General features: G+C 36.0%; 1 protein-coding gene, 1 long non-coding RNA gene and 1 pseudogene across 2 annotated transcripts; 1 reads left to right on the plus strand and 2 right to left on the minus strand.

Moving 5' to 3' along the window:
• Positions 1–1,029: 1,029 nt before the first annotated feature.
• LOC137736433 (dynamin-like protein ARC5) lies at positions 1,030–10,658 on the minus strand. Its single transcript, XM_068475703.2, has 16 exons — positions 9,891–10,658; positions 9,652–9,774; positions 9,345–9,566; positions 8,545–8,678; positions 8,360–8,452; positions 8,094–8,157; positions 7,590–7,638; positions 7,350–7,432; positions 6,845–7,002; positions 6,642–6,702; positions 4,914–4,976; positions 4,694–4,794; positions 2,795–2,852; positions 1,870–2,214; positions 1,467–1,631; positions 1,030–1,349 (listed from the first exon to the last, which is right to left on the minus strand). The coding sequence occupies exons 1-16, from the start codon at positions 10,410–10,412 to the stop codon at positions 1,260–1,262; spliced, it is 2,331 nt and encodes a 776-aa protein (XP_068331804.2). The 5' UTR covers positions 10,413–10,658; the 3' UTR covers positions 1,030–1,259.
• Positions 10,659–12,072: 1,414 nt separating this feature from the next.
• LOC137736669 (uncharacterized) lies at positions 12,073–12,963 on the plus strand. The gene is made up of 3 exons (XR_011068786.2): positions 12,073–12,223; positions 12,733–12,797; positions 12,902–12,963. It is a non-coding gene; the product is annotated as an uncharacterized LOC137736669 (long non-coding RNA).
• A 5,409-nt stretch (positions 12,964–18,372) lies between these two features.
• LOC137728007 (receptor-like protein 54) lies at positions 18,373–20,955 on the minus strand (annotated as a pseudogene).
• Positions 20,956–25,326: the final 4,371 nt, after the last annotated feature.

Here is a 25,326-nt window from a genome sequence, read left to right on the forward strand (position 1 = left end):
AGAGGCTTTATTTGGGCTTTCAAAAATATTAATGTTTTTACCAATTAGACTTTCAAAAAGAAGCATTACTTTCAACATATAAAGAGTTTTCTTTATAGGGCTTTCGAAAAAAGAATTGGTCCTTTGAAAATATTGGCGTTAGTTCTAGTTATACTTTCGAAAAGAGGTGGCAACTTCGAGAATTATGATTTGTTAGTTGGCCTTTTCAAAAGAGGTGTTTGTTCTAATTGGGCTTTCAAAAAGAGGATTTAGTTCCAAAGAATTGTGATTTGATGAGCCTTCGTAAAGATTGACGTTAGGTTCACCAGTGAAAATTTCTTGTACGTGTGACTTAAATTTGTGGTCCTGAGAAGAGGGTGTTGAACTTACAAAATTTCAAATTAGAATTTATTTCCTTAATGGTACATCGGGAGTTTGAAGGGGGTGTTGGAAAATATTAACTATTTTAGAGATTTGATATGATTTGGTCTACGTTTCCTTGCCTCGTGGACAAATTATTTTGATTTTATTTATTTTCTAGTATTGCTCGTTGTATTCATATAAATATCTCATTATGGAGAAGAATAAAGAATTACAGTTGTATTTGAAAACTATAAAATTGTAAAGAATTCTAAATTTATCCTAAACCCATTATTTTCGACTCCTCCAAACAAACAAATAAACAAGTTAATGTCAATTGAAGATGACGCGGGTCGACATCAATCCTAGACCAAGGCCAATCGACCACCACCAGTTTCGCGGCCGAAGACGAGCCCAGTGATGGATGGAGACAAGGGCCTAAAAGCAAAGAAAGCTTAAGCAGTTTATCAATCCAAGTGCATTGTCCGAACTGAGTTGGAACGCCAAGTGGCCCTAGATTGAATGAAGGGTGACAGGTGCCAAACGAAATTAGGACGTGTGAACAAAAACTTACAGTCTTTATTTCATTGGCACTGGACGTCACGTAACGTGGTGGTGTACCCATGTCATGCAAGTCGTTCTTAGACGGAAGGCCGTGAAAACTCGCCAAAACTCTAACATGCTGCTCCAAACAGAAAATACTCCAGTAGATATTATTGAAAGATTGCGAAGCAAAGCATATCTCATTTGTAAAAGAGAAGTTATAGTTCACAAAACATAGTCCACGCAATGAAATAGAATCCTCTGGTCCAGATAAACATGTAAGATTGTTCCACTAAATTTCTCTAAGCCACCACATATGTCATTATCATAAGCACGCTCCCGAAGAGATAACTTATCCAACGATTTGACTTCGGATATCAATGGTAGTCGGGAAAGGCAGGAGCAATCGCTTGATTCGAACTAAGCTGCTTATGTAGTGATCTGAACTTGTCCTTAAGCCTCTTGATCTGCAAATCCAACAGCATGTCAAACAAATGTGTTCAAGCACGCGTGAAGTGGGTAAGAAAGAGAGGGCAATTTGACAGGTCATAAGTGGGTAGAAACACAAGGCAAAATTGAAATACCCTTTTAATCTCAATTTCTGCATCTCGCTTTCGCTGGCCTAATAAGCGTCTCAGATTTGTGATATCGAAAATATTATCCAAGTCATCCTCAAAAGCAGATTTTAAGTCTTCTCGAAGCAGTGCAGGCAACTTATCTACAACAGGCATCAGAAGAAAGCAGTTGAACTGCAAAACAAAGGCACAAGTTATTAAACAAAATAAAACGTCCCATTAGCAGGAAAAAAAAAACCAACAGAACCATTAAAAGTTAGAAGTAGAATATGTGTGTCTGTATCTGTGTCTGATTTAAAACTAAAGAAACAAGTCATTATTCACAATGCCGGAAACATCAACCAAATAGCGTGCTAGTTATCACTTCCGCTTACTCAGTTAGATTTGGAAAGCAGCAGTTTATATTACAAACCTTCAACTCTGCAGAGGCTAAGAAATATTCCTTTATGCCATGAAATATCTGCTGCACCAAAGCATAAACGATCCTTTCAGATGAAGGAGCAAGCCTCCTATTCCAAAGTGTACTGTCTAAAAGATCAGCCAGCCTTGTTTCTGTTGAATGAATAAAAGATGTCAAATCGGTGCCAGAGGCCACATGGCTGAGCTTCACATCTCCCCGTGACTTGGTATCCTTATCACCGGTGACCGACCCAACAGATGAATCTTGGGAAAGACCAGCAGATACACCACTACCACCTGTTGAGGCATGTTCTGTTCCAGCGAAAGAGTCTAAAAATTGACGTAACCCAGCTCGATTCTACTAATTAAGCATCAAATTAGTAGAGCAAATAGATTTTATATGGAAAAATCATGCAAAATAATGAATAGTATAGAAATTATAAGGCTTGAATGCTCCCTTTTTCGGGTTCCACAATATAAAAAAAGAAATATACATAAACAGTAAAATATCGGTTCTTAACTATACTAACAGACTATTTTAATAGGAATATTATGTCCTTTTCCTTCTTATTACGTTATTTTAGAGGATTGAGATCATACTTATTGTTTATATGGCATAAAAGATAATTTTTTTTAAGGCCTCTAACAAAGACTTGTAGTATTTCAGATGTTAATCTATTTAGCCTAGTAGGTCTACAATAGTAGTTTTTTATATCTTTCTCTAAGCCAGAAAGCGAGAACGAGGTTATCTCCTGTTTTCCACGTTGTTCAACCAGAAAAAGAGCCTTCTGTAACTGTTTTTGGCTGCTGTAACTCTTCCTTCTAAATCTATTTCATTATTACACTATCAAACTATTCAAATTTTCGTACAGCAACAAAATAGACCAATTTGAAAGCATAACACATGTAGGAATGCCTTCATAGTCAACTATGATTACCTTGTTGTGAAGAGACCAGGTGACATAACGGGTGGTGCTTACTAAATCCTCCATGCATCTGCAGCAAAAACATATTTACCAGGAGCAGGTTCAGGTGAAGGAAACGGGGATATATAAGATATACACATTCTTGGGGATTGTATATGCTCCTAACTCACTTGAAGTTTAATTTATCAATAAATTGCATTTTAATGTTTTACTGCTGCATTTAATGAAAGAGTATCACATTTAATTACCTGAACTATATTTTTATGTATCTAGTTTGGAAGATTGAATGAAAATAACCTTAGTACATAGCATTAGCCGTGTACGAGAATTCTAGTTCATCAGATCCACCCTAGTTGTAATTTACGTAATTTGGCCAATTCAGTATCTAGGGAATCAATCTAGGTTACTTGTGGGTCATTGCATCCATGCAGACCTGCAATTGGGTATTCCTCCTAAATTTCCAAAGCCCACATGTCGTATTTGTTTCTTGACTTCCTGTGCTGGTTGGATGAATTCAAGACATTTCCTTCATGAGCCGAGATTAGACCTTTAGGTGAAACTGGTTTTGGTAAACTTTAATGAGAGTTGAGATGTTTGCTTGGGCCCTTTTTCCTCTTAAAATTTCTAGTTCCGTAGTGGCTAAAGATTTTGCTTGAGAGCGCCAAAACGCATTTCTTGGATCAACGAGTGGCATCCCATTTGAGAACCTCTCAAAAGGCCCTACATTTCCTGACTAAACTTCAATGGATCAATAAAACATAGTAATGAAACTTTTACGAGTTTTATCATTTTTTATTCTAAAGAACAAGAAATTTGGTATACCATACTCTTCTAAAGACTAAACGCAGACCTCTGAAAGATGGTTTGGAATGAACAGTTAGGCATCGCTATAAAAAGATTAGGTAATACAATTATAGGGCATGTTTACTTGGAATGGGGAAGTCATCAATGATAATGATACTTTGTTGTTTATAATATCAGGATGTGTTAGTAAGTGCAATATATGTTCCTTGTGTGTTAGTAAATACAGGATATGTCAGGATCAGGAATGGACAAGAATTTTCGCCGCCCAGATTTGAAAACGAGCCATGGTAGCGCAGCTACTGCCCATGGCAGCTAAGCCAGTGCAAGGGCAAAGGAAGAGGACGGGAAAAGAAAAAGCTTGTTAGTTAAAAAGTCCTGGACCGAATGGCACCGTTTGGTCCTTTCATTGAAATAGAAACGACATCAGCCATTTTAAAATGGAAAGAAATGACCTGTCAATTTTCTGAAATTAATTAACAGTATGTATGATAAGGGTTTCTTATAGATAAAGGTTTTGAGTTCTTCAAGTGGGCTGGAGTTATTCTTCTCAAGCTTTATCAAAGGTTGATATCCTGTTTGGAGTACTGTACTGTATGTGAGATTTTAAAAGTTTGGAGTTGGTTGCAAATTGAGCCAGAAGGTAATAAAGAACTTTTCAACGTTGAAGCAATCTTCAAATGTTGGTTTTCAAGGGCTCCATCTCCCCGTTACCTTGTCTTTGGCTTAGCACTTAAAAGGAAAGCTTCAGAGGGTCAAACTTATCATTTTCTATAATTACTACTACTATTAAGTATTAATGAATCTATAATGCATCATAAAAATTTTGGAGGCAATTATAGAGCTTATTCATTCTTTAAATTATGAATCAGATTCACAATAGCATGATTTGATTTGTAAGGGCATTTTTTGTTCCCATAAAAATTTGAGAAGCTTTGCACATCGCCCACCCAGTGAAAAAATCCTAGATCCGCCACTGTTAATTTTGATTTAGTTATAACATGCTTGTTTGAATGTATTCATATTAGAAAAAACGAAAAGAAAATAAAAACCTAGACAGGGTATTCACTTACTAAGACAGTAATATATATAAGTAGTAAAGTGGCTTACTTTTCACGACATGCCCTTTCAGTAGATTCTGCAAAGTCATTGAAAGCAGAAGCAACACGCCTCAGAAACACCTCATGGCCACTTAAATACTCACCATCTTTCTGTAGAAAGCAAGATAGAAATTGCAAGAATTAACTGTGTAGAACTTGAGGAGTTTATTATATGCACACAAGATTTGGAAACCACCAACCTACACAACGGTGTAGACTGTAGTCCATACCTGAAGAAGATAGACTGATATAGGAAGTAATCTCTTCAGAATGTGTAAGAGCCTACACCCTAACTGCATGAGTAGAAAATATTAATTTTCAAAAGCTAAGACCATGACAGTCATAACAAGATATTTACTTGCGAAATAATATGTAGTCTGAATAAGAATCCTAAACGAAGGACCAAATTACTGAACCTTTTCAAGATTCCTTAAGATTACATAAGTAGATTCCTTAATTCTATAGGGAAGTTTCCATTAACATCAGCCAAAATTTATTCATAAAAACAGAAGAAACACAATATGCTTGCTCCATCGAATATAACCTACTAGAATATATAAATTTTCAATTTCATCATTTGGGTGGGTTGATTAATTAACACTAACTTCCTAGTCAATGGAAAATAACCCCTTGAAAAAAGGAGGTTCCTAAAATGTATTCCTCTTTTATTAGGGAAGCCATTTTCCAAACCTACCAAGCTACCAAAAATATATATTTTGCAATTTCTGATTACTTTCTGTGATCGCAAACAAAAAACTATCTTCCTGGTAGATGGCAATTCAGATAATGACTTGCTCTGATCGAGGGGGAAAGCCGTTTTCTAAACAAATTTACCAAGACCAGAGGCCCATCGTCCACTGCCAGTCAGCCACCCCCTGCTAATTGATGGTGAATGCGAGGTGCCAGAATATATGAATTATTCTTTCATTTGAAATAATTATTTTATGTAGTGCAAAGCCTAATTATTCAGCAGAAAACAACCAAAAGATCGTTGCAACAATTGTTTTTATATAAGAAATTCTTGCAATAAAATTAAAAGATTTTAAAAATTTACAAACCTATGGAGTTTAATCAAGTTTCTTAGACTCCATGTGAATTTTAGGTGAAATCATCAGAAATTTTAGGGGGAGAGGCCTGATTTCCTAAAACCTCAAACCGTTATAAAATCCCTCCAAATCATTCATCTTTTAAATATCCTAAAATCAAATCCTAATTGAATACACATGGAGTTTTATGAACTACGTTATAATCCGGAATGAATACCCTCAGATTTCTACGGAGTTTTATAAACTACTTTAAAATCTTGAATACCCATGGACTTACATGGATTCATTTAAATTCTTGATTGAATACATATGGATTTGTAAACTTTTTTAAAATCCTTTAAACTCCTAATTGAATACACCCCCAAGTAAGAATATTACACGAGTAATGATAATGATATGCTGACCTACATGTATCTCCTGAATATTTTATTAAAATGAGGGTGGTTCAAGATCGAAAAATTGTTAGGTATATTAATTGTATGATAACATTACGATTTAAAGGGACACTAGAAGGCGAAACTGGGAGATATTTTTAGAATTGCAAGTTTCCAATCCATTTCTTCAAGATACATTGAAAGAAGAAAATCTGGGGGAGCTCCCTTGAGGGTTCCTATAGATCATTGCCGTTTATGAGGTAGTTTCTTTGTGAAAACGTCAGATTTAATAGAGTTCTCATAGTCTAGCATCTGTCAGGTAAAATGTAGCTTGTAGGTGCTCTGTTTCAAGGCTTGCATTTTATTCAATTACCCGAGCAGACAGACTTTAAAATTAATAACTATATTGATCATAACTTTTAAACACATGATGACACATGATACCTATATTGCACCACTTATGTTAACTCGTGTCACAGGGAAAAGATAGAAGGAAAGAAAAATGGGAAATAAATTACTGAGAGAAATTATTCATCACCTGATGGAGGAAAGGCTCAAATGTATCACGGGCCTTTGCAACAGCTATTACACAAGCTGTCCTGATTTATCAAAAGTAAATTTGAAATGGAAAAGGGATTAATAATAGAAAGGGACACAAAAACATCAAGAAAAATATTGGAGCACAAATATTGCAGCTTAAGAACCAGAATCACAGGTATGATAATATAAAATTAAAAATACCTTGAGTAGTTTGTTCCATCATGTAAATCTTCCACTCCACATGCATTTACAATTTCTTCCCGTGTAATTGGAGGGCATTTTATACCACCAACTACAAAACGGAACTCAGCCATGGCACGATGGTATTGTGCACCCCCATATAGACGCATTCCTGCATTCTGAACACAGGATACACAGTGCTTACATGCATGTATATGAAACTCTAAAAGGTTCAGTCAGTTTGGGTCCAGAACATACGCAAGAAACAAGTCTACACTTTTCAGTCTAGTAAAAAATTTCACCTAGATGTTAACGAGAAAAAACAAAGAAAGGCAGCAACTTAAATAGCCTGATTTTTTGCATGGTTTGGTACTCATATTGGAAGGGAAGAAGCAAGGCTGATTCCAACATTTAGAAAGAAATACAAATAAGCCAAAAAATCTGGAGAGAGAGAAAGAGATTTCTGAAAATTTTCAGTATGAAAAGGTTCCTGCCACAATATAAGCTTGAGAATTCTATAACTTACGGGTATAAGCTTGTGGGGGAACTGCAGGCCATCGTTGCTAACAAATGCCCCTCCATTAGTCCTCTCATCCTGTAGCGTTTCACCTTGAAAAAGGAACAATAAATGAATGAAACTAGAATAGGAAAGACTCCATCAACATGAAACGAATTTTCATCATTCGTCCTCTCATCCTGTATCATTTCACCTTTAGTAAGCTTAAATAGTTTGCGGTTAACTAATAAGCAACTTAAGCTTATTTACCAAATTTATCTGGAGGTGCAACAACTGTTCCTTTCAGTAGCAATGATAACTGAGGAACAAAGAAAACTTTTGTCAGTAAAAATAACAATAGTTTTTAATCATTAAAATTTTAAATACAAATGAAAAACTAGAAACTAAAACAGCCAAACCAATGAAAAAAATAAATGTTAAACATAAAAGGTTTCATAAAACCATGAGACTTCTAATGTAAGCACAAATCAAATACAAGCTAACATTATGACTAGTTCACATAATTTCTTCCACCCCAAAAATTCTGAAGGAAAACAAAAATGGAAGACCCTAATCTACTTTTAACCGCACTAAAACTCGGGTCCTTCATGTGAGATCTCAATGTGGTCCTAACCTTTAGCACTATAGTGTGAGGCCATTCTACTACCCCATAGATAAGGTACAATATATCAGCCACGGAAGACTCTGATACTAAGATATGAATAACAACAACATATGAGTACTTTTAAATGACAACATCTAAACTACTGAAACCTTTGTCAAGAACCGATCATGAAATATTCTTCCTTTCTCCTTCAGTTTCAGTTCATCCAAAGTGCTGCATAAACAAAATAATGCAATATAACCAACCAATATAAAAGAAATAAGTAAGATAAATTTATAATACCAGAGAAAACAAAATTTGCTTAACCTTCCTGGTCAATGGTCTGACCAGAGTTTAAGCAAATAAAGTGCCATAAATTGCATCCAGTCTGTTAATTGCCCTAAAGATATGTGCTCTGTAAGTTAAAACTGTGGACCTGAGTTCTTGATTTATTTCGTTCATCTTTCTGGTTGCGCTACGGAACTCCTTCTCAAGAAGTGGAACGATTAGTGGCACATTATCCATATACCTTGCAAAATTTGATTCCCAAACTTTTAGCCATGGAACTTAGCAAGTTGTCATTATTATTATCAGAATAGGAAGAACAGGATTATTACTAACCTTTTCTGTAGTAATTCTTCCAAAAACAACCTAAGTTTGCTTACACCTATTCGACTTCTTTCTTGTATTGACAGTGACCGGCCCATTTTCTCCTCCAAGCTTGCAACATCTTCCATCTCTCTTAATGATATTGCCTGCATAAAGAAAGTACAAACCAGCCAGCTATGATTCCACATCAAAAGAAAAAAGGAACATAATTGTATACCGGCATACCCAATCTTATGCTTATTATCTAACGGAATACAAAGAATCTACCAGCAACAGCTGACAGAAAAAATTAGCATAGGAACTATAGACAAAGAAAGCATTAAGGGATAGCACAAAGAGGAATAAACTTAAAAAAAAATTCCGCACGCAGTACGTAATTTAAACGGTATCAGGATTGACGCAAATATCACAACCAAAGCTCCTTACCCTGAAAAGTTTCGGACCAAAGTTCTGATGAGCAGGGTACATATTACAACTTTCATACTGCCAAATTATTGTTACTAGCAAAATTTCTTCCAGAAGAACAACCATTAGTCGGATCAGAAACAGGCCAGCATTTAAAGCCATAAAGTTGCAAATTCTGACTTCAAAAGTTGCTCCGAGGATCAGTGGATTAAAATATCACACTCAATGCAATATAGTTACTAAATAATAATGATCTACTTTAAAGCTTAAGCTTTATATCATTAAATGACAAAAACAACACTCTGCAGCGGAATATTGGCAACTATCAATTAAGGTCGCTGAATGAATACCACAACCATTCCTCGCTTTTTACTCTCCAAAAATGAATAGAGGGCGAGCATGAGTACCTTTTTGAAATCTTCATTAGATCTGTAAACCGAATCATGGCCAACGCCAACTCTTCCAGAGGGCACAGAAGTGAAAAAGGGAGAGTCTCCCAAGATACACCCATCGAGCATACAAGTGGGAGGTGAGAGAAATACTTCCACATCCGAGGCACGAGCAAACTGGGGTATTTTGGTATCAAGTTTGGTTGAGACAATCACAGTCCTTGAGAGCTCGGGATCAATCTGCAGACGATAAGCAAGGTAAAGCTTGATCGAAAAGAATAAATTAACACAACACAATGCATAAACAGAACAAAAGAAGCAACACCTGCATTACAACCCTTCTTGTAGTAGCATTACTCCAGTCACTGCAATCTTCAAGACACAAAATTATGAACTCTTTATGCTGCATTTTCGCACGAACTAGAGCTTCGACCGCACGAGCGTGGCCCTGTAATCATCATAAATTACAGATTTACAACGCAACATCTATCGAAATTCTGAACGAAACCAATGAAAGCATCATGTTTCCTACTCGAAATTCAAACATTATCGACAATGGAAAACCTGTAAAGCTCGATTTTTTGGACCAGGAGCCGGAGCAATTAATCCAGGAGTGTCGATAATGGTAAGATTAGGGCAATACTTGTATTCGACTCGAATGATGATCTCCTCAGCGGAGAAAAGACAAGGCTCCTTCTCCAACCTCATGTTCTCAGCTTCAATGTAGGCTTGAATTTCTTGGAGCGAGAGAGACTTTTCGTAATCGGAACTGGCATCGGAGGGGAGGAGGAGGCGGCAGACGGGGGAGTGGGCTTGGGGGTCGTACTTCATGTGGAGGGTAATTGGGCGGCGCGTCTTGGTGCCGCCGCCTACGTGGTTGAACTGGAACCCCATAAGTGCTTCCACCAAGGCGCTCTTGCCGTCGGTCTGGTGGCCCACCACAAGCACCGCTGGCGCGTCGAATGGAGTGTCGAAGGCCTGCGCGAGGCCGTGGAGTTCGTTGTAGGCCTCGTACAGACGGCACTGCTCCTCCTCCTCCTCCTCCTCCGCCCATTTCTTTTCATTTTCCGCCTCCTCCCTCGACATTGCTGCGCCGCTTCTTCTGATACTGGTAGAGTGAAGTGGAGCGTAGGCCAGTTGATACAATACCGTTATTCAGATAGAAACTCGGAGCAGGACGTTTCACATTTCAAACTTTATCTTCTTCCTTTTTTTCCAAACGATTTGTTTGTTTCTTGAAAAAAACGAGTGATCGTACTTTATTAGCTGCTAGTTTATAAATATTATATTCAGCCATTTTAATATGAACACTCCCTTGCTGGTGAAAGAATTGCAGCCGTTGCTGTTGAAACTCAATTATATATGAACATAGTATTCAAATAATTGAAATTAAAATTACAAATTGGACACGTGTTCATTTATAATAGAAGTTTCAGCAGCAATTATTGCTTTTCTTTCGCCATCAGTTGATTTTCTTTCAACAACGAAATAGTGTTCTTTTAAGATTGATTTGGAGTTGTGGTGCTTTATAAAAAACAGCTCATTAAAAAATATGGGATGATAAATATGTTGGTTAAAAAAAATAAAAATAAAAAATAAAAAAACTTCTAGGGTAGGATGACATATTCCACTAGATTGAACAAATAATTAAGCTCTTCTAAACAAGAAATTAGGATAGGATAAAAGTTCAATCCCCGCTATGATTGGTAGGGCTGGAAAAAAATCCCAAAAATCCCAAACCAAACCGAAAAAATCTCGATCCCAAACCAAAAAAATCCCAAACCAAAATTCCCGAAATTTTCGGTATGTCATCCCGAACCAAACCGAAAATTTCAGTATGGGATTCGGTATTGCATCTCCATTTTTTCGGTATTCCCATACCGAATCGAAATAAATATTATATATATATATTATTTTTTAATTATAAGAGAATTATTTCAACCGTTCATTGTTTTAGATTTAATCTATGCCGTTCATTTGTTTTTAGGTTAGATCCCCATTTCAATTTTCACTTCCGTTCCATTTCCATACTTCCAGCAACCTTCCTTCACGGCTTCACCAGAATCACCCATTTCTGTGAGCTTGAAGTTGAAAACGCAGCTGCTGTGTGTGTGCCACTGCCACCAGCCTTCCTTCACGGCTTCACCAGAATCACCACCCAGCTTGCCTTCCTTCGAATCGTCTCTGACTCTCCAGCGGCCCAGCCTTCCTTCACGAATTGTCTCTGACTCTCCAGCGGCCCAGCCTTCCTTCACGAATCGTCTCTGACTTCACGGCGTTGTAAGTTAAGTTTATCCGCTTCATGGTGACTTCACGGCATGAAAAATGCTCCTACTGTTGCTAATTCAGAAAGTAGTCATTATGAGTGAAATACTAGTAGTAATTTGATTAATCCTTTGTACTGAGAAAGTAGCCAAATTCTCTTGCAGCCCTTGTTTCCTGGCGAAAGTGGAGTGGCCAAATACTAGTTGAGATAATTATGGTGAGGATGAAGGACCTCGGATAATTGGGATTGGAAATTTTGTATTTAGCAACTAATTATATGGGAAATCATGTCGAAATGGTAAATTATGTATGGGTTTTTACATAATTTTGTATTTAGCAACTAATTATATGGGAAATCATGTCGAAATGGTAAATTATGTATGGGAAATCATGTCGAAATGGTAAATTATGTATGGGAAATCATGTCGAAATGGTAAATTATGTATGGGTTTTTACATAATTGTCGAAATGGTGCATTTATTTCACTTTTTTGACATTACTGTAATGATTTTCAATATATTTTCTGATTCCCACTTCTCATTTTGTGCAGGAGCCTGAACCCATAGACTGGGAGTACTACAGGAAAGGAATCGGGTCTCGATTGGTGGATATGTACAAGGAGGCTTATGACAGTATGTCTTCTGACTTGATGAATGGATGCATTCAACAAGTGTAATGCCTGTGTTATTTTGTTTTGTTTCATGCAATTGCATCTTGCTTTGAGCTGAAAACTTGGCACGTGGTATTTGATAACGATTTGTAGTATTTTGAGAAATATCTTGTGCCCAATAAATAAGACGTTGTAGTGCTATTGTTTAAATTTGAATTTGTGGTTCTATTCTCATATATTTAGTAACCACGATACTTTCAGTGCTTGATTAACGATATAAAATCAGACACTCTTTCTTGATGAGTTGGTGTTTATCAAACTTGTGTAGTTAGCTGAGTTGATAAGAATGATGGGTGTATAGTGTATACTAGAGAGAGAGAGAGAGAGAGAGAGAGAGAGAGAGAGAGAGAGAGAGAGAGAGAGAAACAATGCCGGAGTATTAGCATTTAGCCTTGTTTAGTTTGCTTATTTATATTGTCACTTTCGTATGCATATTTCTTATCTAAAAGTAAAACAACAAAATTGTTGCAGGCGTTGAAATCCCAAAGTATGTAGACACAGTCACACCTCAGTACAAGCCTAAGTTTGATCAACTGGTTAGTTATCTCTTTCTTGCTGTCTCTCTGTTTATCTGTTTATCTCTATCTTCATCTGTCCTTCAGTCTAACTTTCTGAGGTGTTATGTTTCTGTGGAGTACAGTTGGTGGAACTAAAGGAAGCCGAGGAGAAATCTTTAAAGTAGCCAAATACTAGTTGAGATAATTAAGGTGAGGATGTCAATCTAGTTCTGTGTAGATTGCCATTGTGTATTTATTTAGCGAACTTTGAATATCGAATTAAAACTGTAAAACAAAACCATCAGGTTTGAGTATATGAGTTCGCTTTGACTCTTTTTGGGTTGATTTTGGTCATCCTAGGTTCAATCAACTATTATAAACTGTTACTCCTTAGAATGTCATCATTTTTTTTGGTGGTGAAATCTTCTATGATTTAAAAGTCTACAGTTCTCTAGTCTTTAAGAAGCTGTTGTTTTCATGTTTTCAAATTTCCACAATTGTGAAAAGAGGAATGAATAGACATACGGTTAATTATACATTTTTGTGCAGGTTTTGGGGACTCCAAATGAATAGACATACGGTTAATTATGAAAAGAGGAATGAATAGACATACGGTCAAATTTTAGCCCAAAAACATAATATGTCAAATTTTAGTCCAAAAGCCCAAAAGCATTTCGAGATTCCCGATTTGTCCCGAAATCCCGAAATTATTTCGGGATTCCCGAAAATTGGGATTCCCGAAAATTTGGTTTGAGATTGGTATTGAATTTGGGATTCCCAAAAATTTCGGTTTGGGAATCGGGACAAGGGTTTCGGTATGGGATCCCATACCGAACCACCCCTAATGATTGGTGGTAGCTGGAGCAAAATGGACACTGAAAATTGAAAAAAAAAGAAAGATATATAGCATGCAAGTCACATGATAATTAGAAACAACTTCTCTAGTTTTCCAAGAAAATTGGACTAAAGGGCCCCAAAAAAGGAACCGGATCCCCTCCTGAGCTTAGGAGGCTGAACCTTCTGAACAAATCATACGGGTCGTTGAAATTTGATCAAACAACTGCAATTATTATAATTTTTAGAGGAGTCCCTTATTTGTAGCCGTTAGATCAAATTTCAACGATCCGAATCATTTGCATTGAAGGCTAAGCTCAGAAAGGGATCCGATTTCTCAAAAAAGATCAAAACTACGTGCTATTCAAAATTTAAAGAATAAAAAGAACATGTGCTCTAAAATTCAACAAATGCGAGTCCTCAAAGCAAAGTACTTAGGCTAATCCACGCAAGTTCGTGTCAGGGAAAGGTCACGCCCCCATCCTAGCAAAGTGCCGAGGCTAATCCTCTTTTGCAAATTCCTTCCCTTCGACAAAAGCTGGTGGATCCGCTAGAGCATTAGACGCTGGGTTATCACTAGAACTGTATTCCTCTTCCCGCTCCATTTCCAAGTTTGAGATTTGGTTTAACAGATCCTCTGTGACAGGGAAATCCGTGTTCTTGATCTCCTCTAATAGACATCCCAAGCCCCTTATGTGGTCTCTCTATGCGTAGCCTGGAAGATATCCAAGGTTATATACTTCTGGATACTCCTCAACCACCTTTCGATGGCTAGCATGAAGAGATGTCAGCTCTGATTCATGCATCTCTGTGAGCTGTTGGAGGCCTGTTATGTTCTCCTTCCGACCAATCTCTTGAGGAAGGTAATCGCAATCCCTAAAAGGGTACAATATTTATTTATAGATATCTTCTATGATTCTTCTGGTTTAGAACAAATATTTTATTCTAGATATCCTCTTGAGTCTAAAACCGCTTACTAACTTGACCGGATAGCCTTTGGCCGGCAAAATCCCCCTCCCCAATTTTAGGCTTGCTTCCACTTTGTTCTTTGTTTGGCAGGTTACTTGAATCTGAGCATCGCTGCCGTCCGTGAAAGTGCGCATATTTGAATTCATCACAAAAACTTAAAATATTTGACAACTTAATAAAGCAAAACAAGAAAATGAGTTTTCTCATGGTTCATAAATTTTAAGTTGGTTTTGCTTTATTAAGTTGTCAAATATTTTAAGCCTTTGAATATAAACTAATATAATCATATGGCTAATATGCATTTGAACCTCTGAGGTTCTCAAAATGAGGAACTTAGGTCATCTCCAACCGAATGAGGTTAGAGGGCTCTTTTTAGTCCTATAACCCTCCAATAAATTAATATTTTAATGACAAAAAACCACCTCCAACTAAGGGGGTCATATGCCAAACATAAATTATTATTTTAATTGAATTAATATGATTACTTAAATTAAACTACCTCAATAGTTTTTCGAGATATAATCTCAATAATTTTTCGGATATGATTTCAAATGACACATGTCGCTAAAGTGAGTAACTCTCTAGATTTCTTGCCAAGATGTAATCTCAATAATTTTTCGGATAGGATTTCGAGTGACACGTGTCATCAAAATGAGTAACTCTCCATATTTCTTGTCGATATGTAATCTCAATAATTTTTCGGATAGGATTTCGAGTGTCACGTATCAAGATGTAATTGGTTGTACAAAGTTTAGATATGATTCTTATCTGTGTGGCACTCTTTATCTTCAGCTTCTAATGTTCATAAATAAGTTGGATATTAGGGTATAATTCACACACTTTCATCTTTGCCCTCTCCAAAATCTTTTTCAATTCAAGTTTTCAATGAATTCTAACTTTGGATTCTCTTTGCATTTCAACTGTGGGTCGATCCAATTCCGAATTGGAAGATAAATGGGCGCAGATAAGACAAGAAGATGAGGAGTCTATAAATAAGATCAAGCATGGCGCAACACAACATATCAAAGTTCTTTCTGCTGACAGGCATCCAATGAAAGTGCAAAGCACCCTGGAAAAGAGGTAATCAGTGCCCAATAAGCTGAATATTTAAAACTGAAAGAAAGAGGAAGCGGGAGCGTGAGGTGACTGTAATCCTGCATTTTCCTTTTCAATTTTTTATTATAATTCATTTGGATCGAGTGTGTGACATGACAAGTGTTTGGAGCAGAAAAATTTGCCTCAAAAGAAGCGACGAAAATTGGAAGCAGCAAGCAAAATGTCAGAGGAGGAAATTCAAAATGAAAAGTTTGATGTACGTCTCTCTCTGTGACTCTGCATATACATCTAATGTAATATTATAAGTTTTAACGAAAAACTCACGATACTGTTTATTTTAATGAAAAATTATATTTTTACATTAAAAAATCAATCCTGATACTATTCATTTTACCATTTATTTTATCTTTATCATTAAAACTCAAAGTTTTTAAATCATTATCATTAGTTTTCCTTATAATACTTCTGTACCTTTTGGACGAGGAACTTAATTTTGATTCGTATGTGGGGGCAGTCTTGTACATAGACTTTATGTTATAGATTCAGTAAAATTTTTGAATGGGCACATATCAGCTGACAACAAGTCCTTGAGAAATATACCTATGGTTTATTCACCTGAAAGCTTTAAAATGAACAAACTTGTAGACTGTTTTTATAAGATGCTTCAGTGCAAAGGTGGCTTTGTTGGATGTGAGAACATCAGCACAGGTGATGAGACCTAAACTACACCCTTGTACTACCCCTATACGCGCAAATTTCCTTTTAACTGCTGACCTCGAGCTTTTGAGTGGATCTCTTTGGCTGAAATTCTGTTGACGATTGTGGTATAATTCCATAAGCTCTCCCGCTAGAGTTTGTTTTTGGCACAATAAGTTTAAATTGGGAGAATAGCGACTACTTGATTTCTTCTCTATCTCGGTCCTTTACAATGTCTTGTTTCGTTAAAGGCCAGGTTTATCGGTTTGACATTGAAGTGCATAGAGAACTGTACCTTTTTGTTGTTTAAGCAGCTCAAGTATTTGTATTTCTGCTCTCCTTAAGTAAGGGAGCTTCCATCTTAGTAATAGCTCAAATGGTATCTCTCTCTGCTTGTTGAGGTTTCTCCTTTGCTGCTTGTATTATCTCAATGCACGAATGATCGAAATTTCGTAATGTATCTTCTCTGTTTTGATTTCTAAACCAGGTACAAGAGGAGATAGCTTCATCAAGCTGGGAATCAAAATTCCCCATAATGTGTTGGACATGCAGTGAAAGGGTTCTCTAGCATTTTATGCGGTGGCCACAGGTGTAACTAAGAAGCTCGTTATACTGCGGACTGGTTTACGTAATATGGAAATGTGCGGGCCATTTCAAGTAAATGGCTTCAAATTTGTCCTGATTTAACATTGCCCTTTTTTTTACAGGTTTTTCAAACATTGCCCGCATTAAGGACCATCGAGACTTTCTAGAGAAAATTACTTCCGGTAATGCTTACTGCGAGTCTTATTTTACTTTTTCTTTTGTTGTGAGTGAACTTTTAATTTTCATTCAGTTCTTGACCTTTATTGTTCTTAATATGTTTGAGTAGATGGTTTGACATCAGTCTTCTTTTTTGGTCGCTCACCCATCCACGCTTGTAATTTGTAATATTTTTACAATGCCATCAATCATGTAATAAACTGCTTCTCCCAACTTACTCTTTCTGTTTCATCTTACCGAGGCAATATCTTTGCTCCAACCGTTGCGGAGTTGAGATGGAAGTTCCCACATGTAACCATATATGAGACAATACTTGATAAGGTGTGACATTCAAATATGCTATTAAATCATCAGATATCTGGTTTACTTGAAATAGTAATTTATTAAAATAAAAAAAAAGATTTGAAAATCATTTGTATAGTTCTATTATGTTTTATGTCTTTAGTGATGGTGTTGTTGGGACCTCCATGTTTTGATTATGCCCAGTCAGGCTTGCAATTTTCATATTTTGGGCTTAGAGCCTCCACTTAATCAAAAAAGAAAAAAAAAAGAAAGTAAGTTTATTAGGCCACTAGCAGAAGGGGGAACGAAAGGTGCAGTCGCACAGAGCTTCAAATTTGAAAGGCCCCTAAAATTTGTCACCTAATATTTATATGTAATAGCCACTTAGTATTATGGTTTGGTGGTATTCCTCTTCACTTGTAAGTGACAGGTCTTAGGTTCGAATCTCGTTGATGGTTAATTCGATACTAAATTTGGTTGCCCATTATGTAGCTTAACCGAACTCTCCCTCCCCTTAGTATAAATATATCGTTGTACTAAAAAGAAAATTATATATATATATATATATATTTATATGAAATAATGTTCTATATTTAAAAATTGCTTTTATTAGCACTTTAAAATCTTCAAGTGCACTCTTTGTAAGCTTTAATTTTTTTTCCTTTCTAAATATAAAAATTTGGAGTACAATGAGATACTTTTAATGGCAATAATAACACCTTAAAAAATGGTATTTTTTTTCAATTTTATTATATAATAATGTTATATAATCGAGTGAAACTTTAAAGTTAAAGTTTTTGAAGTTTTTTTTTCTTGTCTAATATTGAACTGCTTTTGATTATTTAGTGAATTTTATGTCTGTAGCTCTTTTTAATTATTATTAGTGATATTGTTTAAACTTTATTTTGATTTAAGTGATTACTTTCTAGTGTCAATACATTGTCCTACCTTTTAAAAAAAAAAACCTATCTTAATAGAGGCCCTTTTATTAATTTCACATAGGGCCCCTAAAATCTCAGAGATGGCCCTGGTCACTAGCTACTAAACCAAGCATTGAGTTATATTTCACCTCTTTGCCTTTGGTCACAAAAACTGCGCTCTCTATGTAGGTGGTCCTGTCAAAATAAACCAAACCAGCTATCTCAACACCATACCCAGCATTATGCTCACTGAAAACTTCAAAACTGGTATTTCTTGGAAAGGTAATGGCCATGGATGACAAATTTTGGAAACATCTTGGTATGTTCCCGAGAGATTGTTATACCCAAGGTCCAAGATTTGGAGATTCATGAGACTACAGAGTTTATCAGGAATGGCGCCATGGAACTTATTTGAATGAAGACTAAGAACTACTAAGCTTTGGCCAAACCATATTGTAATGCTTCCGACAAACTTGTTTCCACCAAGGTCAAGAAGTAACAACTGCTCACAGTTTTGCAAGGAGACAAGGAATTCTCCAGATAGGTTATTATTGCGCAAGTGCAATGATCGAAGGGAAAGTAAGTCTCCAATAGAGCTTGGAATTTTTCCCGTCAAATTGTTGTCTTCTAAATTCAAAGATGTCAAGTTTTGCCAGTGTAACCAACAATCAGGAATTTCTCCAGTGAGGAGATTGTTGTCAACATAAAGAACTTGAAGGTTTTTAGGTACATCACTCCTATCACAAAAGAAGTGAGAGAGAGTTTCGGAAAATGATGAATTGGAAAGATCTAGTGCAGACACTACCGAAGACATAAAAGGCATTGAACCATTGAACTGGTTAGACCTTAACTGAATAGCGATTTTTTAAAACAAAGAATTGGAATGCTTTTGTTTTGGCCACTTGGCAGAAACTATGGTTGGAACCTCGCCAGACAACTGATTTCATGAGAGATCCACAAAGGTCACTACACTAAGTGAAAAAATGTTCCAAAACCAAGTAGGAATGGTACCTGAAATTCCTATATTGGACATGTTAAGAGAAATCAAATGTTTTTGACTCTTAAGCCAACTTTGATGGGTCCAGACGCCAAGAACTTAAAGTCAACATAGAAAGTTGAAAAGGAGGAACCCAGTTTGGGCTGGTTTTAAGAGTCAAGGAGTTGTTATTTGCAGCAAAGTTAATCAATCTTGTAAGATTAGTAAAATGGACTTCAGAGACAACATTCTCCAATAGAGTGCTAAAAATGTACAACTCCTCTAAGTGTAATAGATTGCCCAAGAACACTGGAATGAGACCTGATATTGAATTAAATGAAAGATCAAGTAGCGTAAATTTTTAAAACTTCCTAGCTTATCAGATAAATGACCTGAAAAAAAATTATCTGAAAGATCTAAAAGATTTATTTGACCAGAAAAACACCGAGACAAACTTTCAAAGATTTCTGATACCCTCCCCGTAAAATTGTTCCACCATAGATCAACAAAAGTCAACTTACAAAGAGTTCCAAATGAGTTTGGGATTTCCCCTTCAAGCTGATTCCAACCTAATTTAAGATCAACAAGGGCTGTCAAGTTTCCAAGGGAACTGGAAATTTCACCATGGAAAGCATTACCAGAAATATCAAGGGACTCAAGATGGCTCAAATTGTACAACCAGGTAGGTATGGTAGAGTTGAAATAGTTCAAGTACAGATCAAGAACTTTAAGACCTGTCAAGTTCGCAACACCACTTGGTATGTGATAAAGTTTGCAGCCATCCAAACGTAACTCGACAAGTAGAGAAGGGAGTGTGTTTGCTTGTTAAATTTTCTTAGCTTGTGATCAAGGTGAAAGTGCTTAAGCATGAGAAATTTTTCAATGTACAAGAAATCTAGTTGAAAATTTACTTTTTCAAGTTTCTAACCAATTGGCCACTCAATACTACGGTTTTGTGTTATTCTTCTTCACTTGGAAGTGAGAGGTCTTAAGTTCAAATCTCGTGGATGGCAAATTTGATACCAAATTAGGTTGCATATTATGTGGCTTAGCTGAACTCCTCATTCCCTTAGTGTAAAAATATCGATGGACTCAAAAGAGTTTCTAACTAATTGTATTATTACACTTAATTTACCATATCATATTTTCAACACACAAAAAAAAAATCAGTTTTTAGCAGGAGTGATTTTTCCTCAACACTCTCAAATGATGATAATGCTAACAATACTATTTATTATTATAAATGAGTTTAAATTTGAATTTGTGTTTATCTATGGATTAATTACATTAACACCCTCCAAGGTTTATTGATTTTTCATAAAACCTCCTCACGTTTAAGACATTACACTAACATCCCCTCACATTTTAATTCAAGTCACATAACCCCTTCAATCAAAATTCTGTTAACAAATTGACAACTTTACCCTTGTACCTAATTAATTAAATAATAAAGAAATATATTAGAAAAAAAAATTAAAAATAAGTAAATTAAACATTAAATATAAATTAAAAACTTTAAAGTAAATAAATCAATGCAAACCTTTATCAAGGTACTGTAAGTACAAACGTCAGGTTGGCATTGCCGGAAGGTCTTCATCAGGTTAAGAACAGAAAATGCCTCGTCAATTAGATTGTTCCTACAATAAGCCACGAGCAAGGTTGTGTAAATTTCAAGAGTTGGTTCACAGCCATTTTCAACCATTGTATCTAAAAGCTGGCATATGGTAATTCGCCGAAGCCGATATATTCGAGACGCTTGGGTACCTTTCTTCCAGTCCCTTTTTCTGGTGTCAGAAGAGGAGATGAAGCTGAGTGACGACTGTGCTGAGGAGTAACTTAAAGTTGGGGTACTGGGGTTTCTTGGAGGCGGCGACAGTGGAGTTTTTGTTGAAAAGGAAGAGGATGCGAGAGGAGAGATGAAGAAAAGGAGAAAGATTGAAAAAGTCATGGATGGCTTTGGCCTGCAAAATTGTTCAAGCATGGGCCAATTATTGAGTAGTGAGGGTTGGGTGGGGGAGAGGAAAGGGATGAAGGTGGCGATGGTGGGATGGCGGGGAAAAAACGGCAAGGCATGGAATTGGGGACTTCGATTCTTGAATAATCCACATCACTGCTGCTTCCAGATCGCAAATTTAGCCGATACAAAGATATATGATAACACCCAATTTTTTCGATTCAGCAGTTTGATCTATGCTATGATCTATCATTCATGGACATTGATAAGATCCTTCCATTTAGCAGCACCTTAGAGGATGACATAGCCTTAAATAAAGTTAAGGGCGAGGTTCAAACAAGGAAAGGCTTATGTGGCATAGGAGTTACATCACATATGAAACTTAATAGTATATCACTTCTATGAATAGCTTTTAATGCCACATCACTTCCGAGACCCGGGCCTTAACTGTGGCAACTAAACATAAGGGTTGCGCTAGTTGCGGGACTTAACCCAACACCTTACAGCATGAGCTGATGACAGCCATGCATCACCTGTGTTCGCTTTCCCAAAGGCATCCTTCTCTTTCAGGAGGATTCATGGCATGTCAAGCCCTGGTAAGGTTCTTCACTTTGCATCGAATTAAACTACATGTTCCAATGCTTGTGCGGGCCCCCATTAGTAAACCAAAAAATAGGGGTGGGTTTGAAAAACCAAAAAGTGAAGAAAAAAAAGGGACCGAAAACCGAATCGAGACCGGAAAAAACCGAACCAAACCGAATCTGGTTAGTTCAGTTTTGGTTTTTGAGGTTCGAAAATCGAACCGAACCAATATATATATATATATATATATGAAAATCATATATAAATACCTAAAACCTGGTGGCGTGAGGATTTAAACCCTTTCCCTCTAGGTTGGTGATAATTGCTTCAAGCCAACTTGACTGTAGGCTTTGTGTTGCTATAATTGTACCAGTAAGTTATTTATAGGTTTTCTAATTATTAATGCTTAATAAAATTTCTAAAGTTTACAAATCCTAGCCATCACTCCCATTTTAGTTTTCACCTCTTAGTTTTCTCAAACACCCTTTCTCTCTCCCCTCCGCTTTCTTCCTCTCTGCTTCCTCATTTTCTCTCTCTCCTTCCACTCTTCCTTCAAATGACTCTCTCTCCAGTCTTCTCATGTCTTCCTCGTGGATTGCTTCTTCCAAACCATGATTTTCCCTCGCCCCTTTCAAATCGGAACCCCCTCCAAATTGGAAGATTCTAATATGGATTTTCCAATCTCTCACAGGTAATTTTTGAATCAAAACGAATATGATTTATATTGTCATTTTGTTGAATTAAAATGGGTTTTTCTTTTAATTATTTTGTTGGGGTTTTGCATATTAAAATCTTCCAATTTGGTACCAAGGAGAGGAAGCTGCACCAAGTCGCGACTAGTGAATGAGCAGATGCATAGGTGTTGCCATAGTTGACAAAAGATTTGGGTATGAGTGGGAAGGTTTGGTTTCGATGGAGAAGAGAAATTTAGGTTGGATTTGAGATCTATGTCATGGTTGGGGATGAGAGAGGGACGGATGAGAATGGAATGTAAGGGAGATTAGTTGTTTGGTTACAGGTTTAGAGGTATTCTCCTTACTAAGTGAATTGGCAAAAGGTTAGGAGAAAAAAAAAAAACCGAAACCAAACCGAAACCGAACCGAAAAAAACCGAACAGAAAAAAACCAAAAAAATGAACCGAACTGAATCTAAATTTCGTTTGGTTTTGATTTTGGCAAAAAACCGAATCGTTTTGAATCGAACCCAACCCTAATTGGGGAGGTTTAGGATTTTTCTCTTTTTTCCTTTTTCATTTTTTCATTTTTTAAGTTTTTAATTTATTTTTTAATGTTTATTTTTTTTTTCTTAATATACTTTTTTATTATTTAACTAATTAATTATAACGGAAAACTAATGAAAAGGGCTTGAAAATTTTTAGTTTTAATAAAATATCATGTTATAAGTTTTGTTTAATGATTAGTACAAGGCCCATATTAAAGCAATCAAACTAAAAACGGTCTAACTATAATAAATTATGATTTGTCGATTTTACCCCTAACTTTTTTAGGTTGAGTTCTAGATTTTCATCGTTAATGGAGTTCATCATTGTTTTGCAGACCTTCTTCTTTTTCTTTGAAACAAAAATATAGATCCTCATGCTATTTAATTTATATTTTGTATTATTTCGTTGAAATGTGATCGTTGGTATTATTCATAGTGGATTTGAAGTAATATTTTTCAATTTTTCTTAGTCAGTGGAGTTCATCGTTTGTTTCTTCAGAAAATAAATTTGAGATCTGCATGCTATTCAATAACAATGACGGGTCACTGTTTCTAAACTGTAAAAATAAACTGTTTCTGGATTTTAAGTAACATTGTTTCTGGAATCTAAGCCACTGTTTCCAGAGACACTGTTAATTTTTCCAGACACAATATTTTTCTAGAGACAATGTTAGTTTTTCCAGAGACAGTGCTAGTTTTTCCAGAGACAATGTTGGTTTTTCCAGAGACAGTGTTAATTTTTCCAGAGATTGTGTTAGTTTTTGCAGAGACATTGTTATTTTTTTCAGAGACAGTGTTAGTTTTTCCAGAAACAGTTACGGATTCAAAACATAACGGATCGCATTGTTTTCTAAAAAAATGGTAAAAAAATCATACTATTTCCTAAAAATGTTTAGCATTAACAGTGTTATGAAAGTTGAACGCCATGATTGAAGTCGCTTTTCTCTCTCTTTCTCGTCTACTTGTGAAGGAAAGGTAATTCATATGATTGAAGTAATTCACACTCTCAGTTGATGAAGGAATACAAATATATATCCACATCCAACTGTCTGAAAAACTCATCCAAGTACCCCTCCTATATATAACCTGGAAATTCATTCTTGCCCACCAGGCTCGAATCTATCTATGAACTTGTAATACAAATTATACGGACGTGATTGCCACGTTTTGGACCGTACATATTCCTCATATATAAAACCCAGAAACCAAAAATCGTGAAAAATAAATAAGAAAAAAGGTGTAATAATAGTAGTCCGTTAAACTGAATTGGCACCAATCCATGAAGCAGCTTTGATTTATGTACATGGGCAGCTCCTTTTGGCACGAGAGTTGATCATAAAGCTCGATCTGAACATATCTTCAACCTCTTCGCGGTTCGTGGTCTCGAAGAACTGCAGTTTCCTCTTGCATCGAATCATTTAGGGTATTTACGGAAGTATAGATTTGTAGCGGGTTGAGTTTGTAAGTTTGGCCCGTGGACAATAGTTTTCGATGATTTTTTATTAAACTTTGAGCCATTTTGATTAAATGACATTTTGAGATGGTTATTGGTTAAATATTTGTTGATCCACGTCCTTTTCATTAAAGCTTCCTAATTATAAAGGTAAAATTGTCAATTTATTAGTAAAATTTTGACTGAAAGGGTTTTGTAAAAGTGAATTAAAACGTGAGGCGTTGTTATTGTAATGTCTCAAATGTGAGGAGATTTTGTGAAAACTCAATAAACCTTAGGGGGTGTTAGTGTAATTAACCCGCATATCTGTTATACAAATTTTAAAATTTAAACGCATCCACCAATGATAAATAAGTGAGTGTGCATTATCAACACCTAAAAGTAGTGCCAAATTTTAGGTTTGATTCTAGTCAAAAGTGAATTTGAATCACATTATTGTTAATCTATTCTAAGATTTAGTCTACTTTTCTACTTTTTAATATAAATAATATCGTCTATTTTAAAAATAAAAATAAAAGTATTGATAAAAAATATTCCACATAAGTAGTGGCAGTAGAGTACCTCTCCAAAATTTTAAGGTCCTTCGGAAAATTCCGAATGCTTTAACAATTACATTTTAAATAAATATCCAACAGTTTAAATACCTAGAATGTAGAACATCCGAGAGTATTCCCGGAGAAAATCAAGAAGACCTGCATAGAGGTGACTGATTGGGTAGGATTGGACTGGACAAGACAGGCAATCCGAATAAGATTGGATTTCAATAGAAGACATGCAAGTTGGGAAGAGCGAAGAATCTCAAATCACAAATTATCTGAATTGAGATTAGAAAAATGCCAAAAGGATTCCAACTACTTATATTT

This window comes from Pyrus communis, chromosome 15 (genome assembly GCF_041283825.1).
Source record: "Pyrus communis isolate YQ-2024b chromosome 15, ASM4128382v1, whole genome shotgun sequence".
In the NCBI taxonomy this organism is placed as follows: Eukaryota; Viridiplantae; Streptophyta; class Magnoliopsida; order Rosales; family Rosaceae; genus Pyrus; species Pyrus communis.

Excerpts from the sequence above, each read along its gene's own strand:
- LOC137736433 (XM_068475703.2), bottom strand. The coding sequence starts at position 10,412 with ATGTCGAGGGAGGAGGCGGAAAATGAAAAGAAATGGGCGGAGGAGGAG. Across the intron at positions 9,567-9,651 it reads CAAGAAGGGTTGTAATGCAG|ATTGATCCCGAGCTCTCAAG; the intron begins GTGTTGCTTCTT and ends TATCGTCTGCAG. Across the intron at positions 7,003-7,349 it reads TCCCCCACAAGCTTATACCC|AATGCAGGAATGCGTCTATA; the intron begins GTAAGTTATAGA and ends TCCTGTGTTCAG.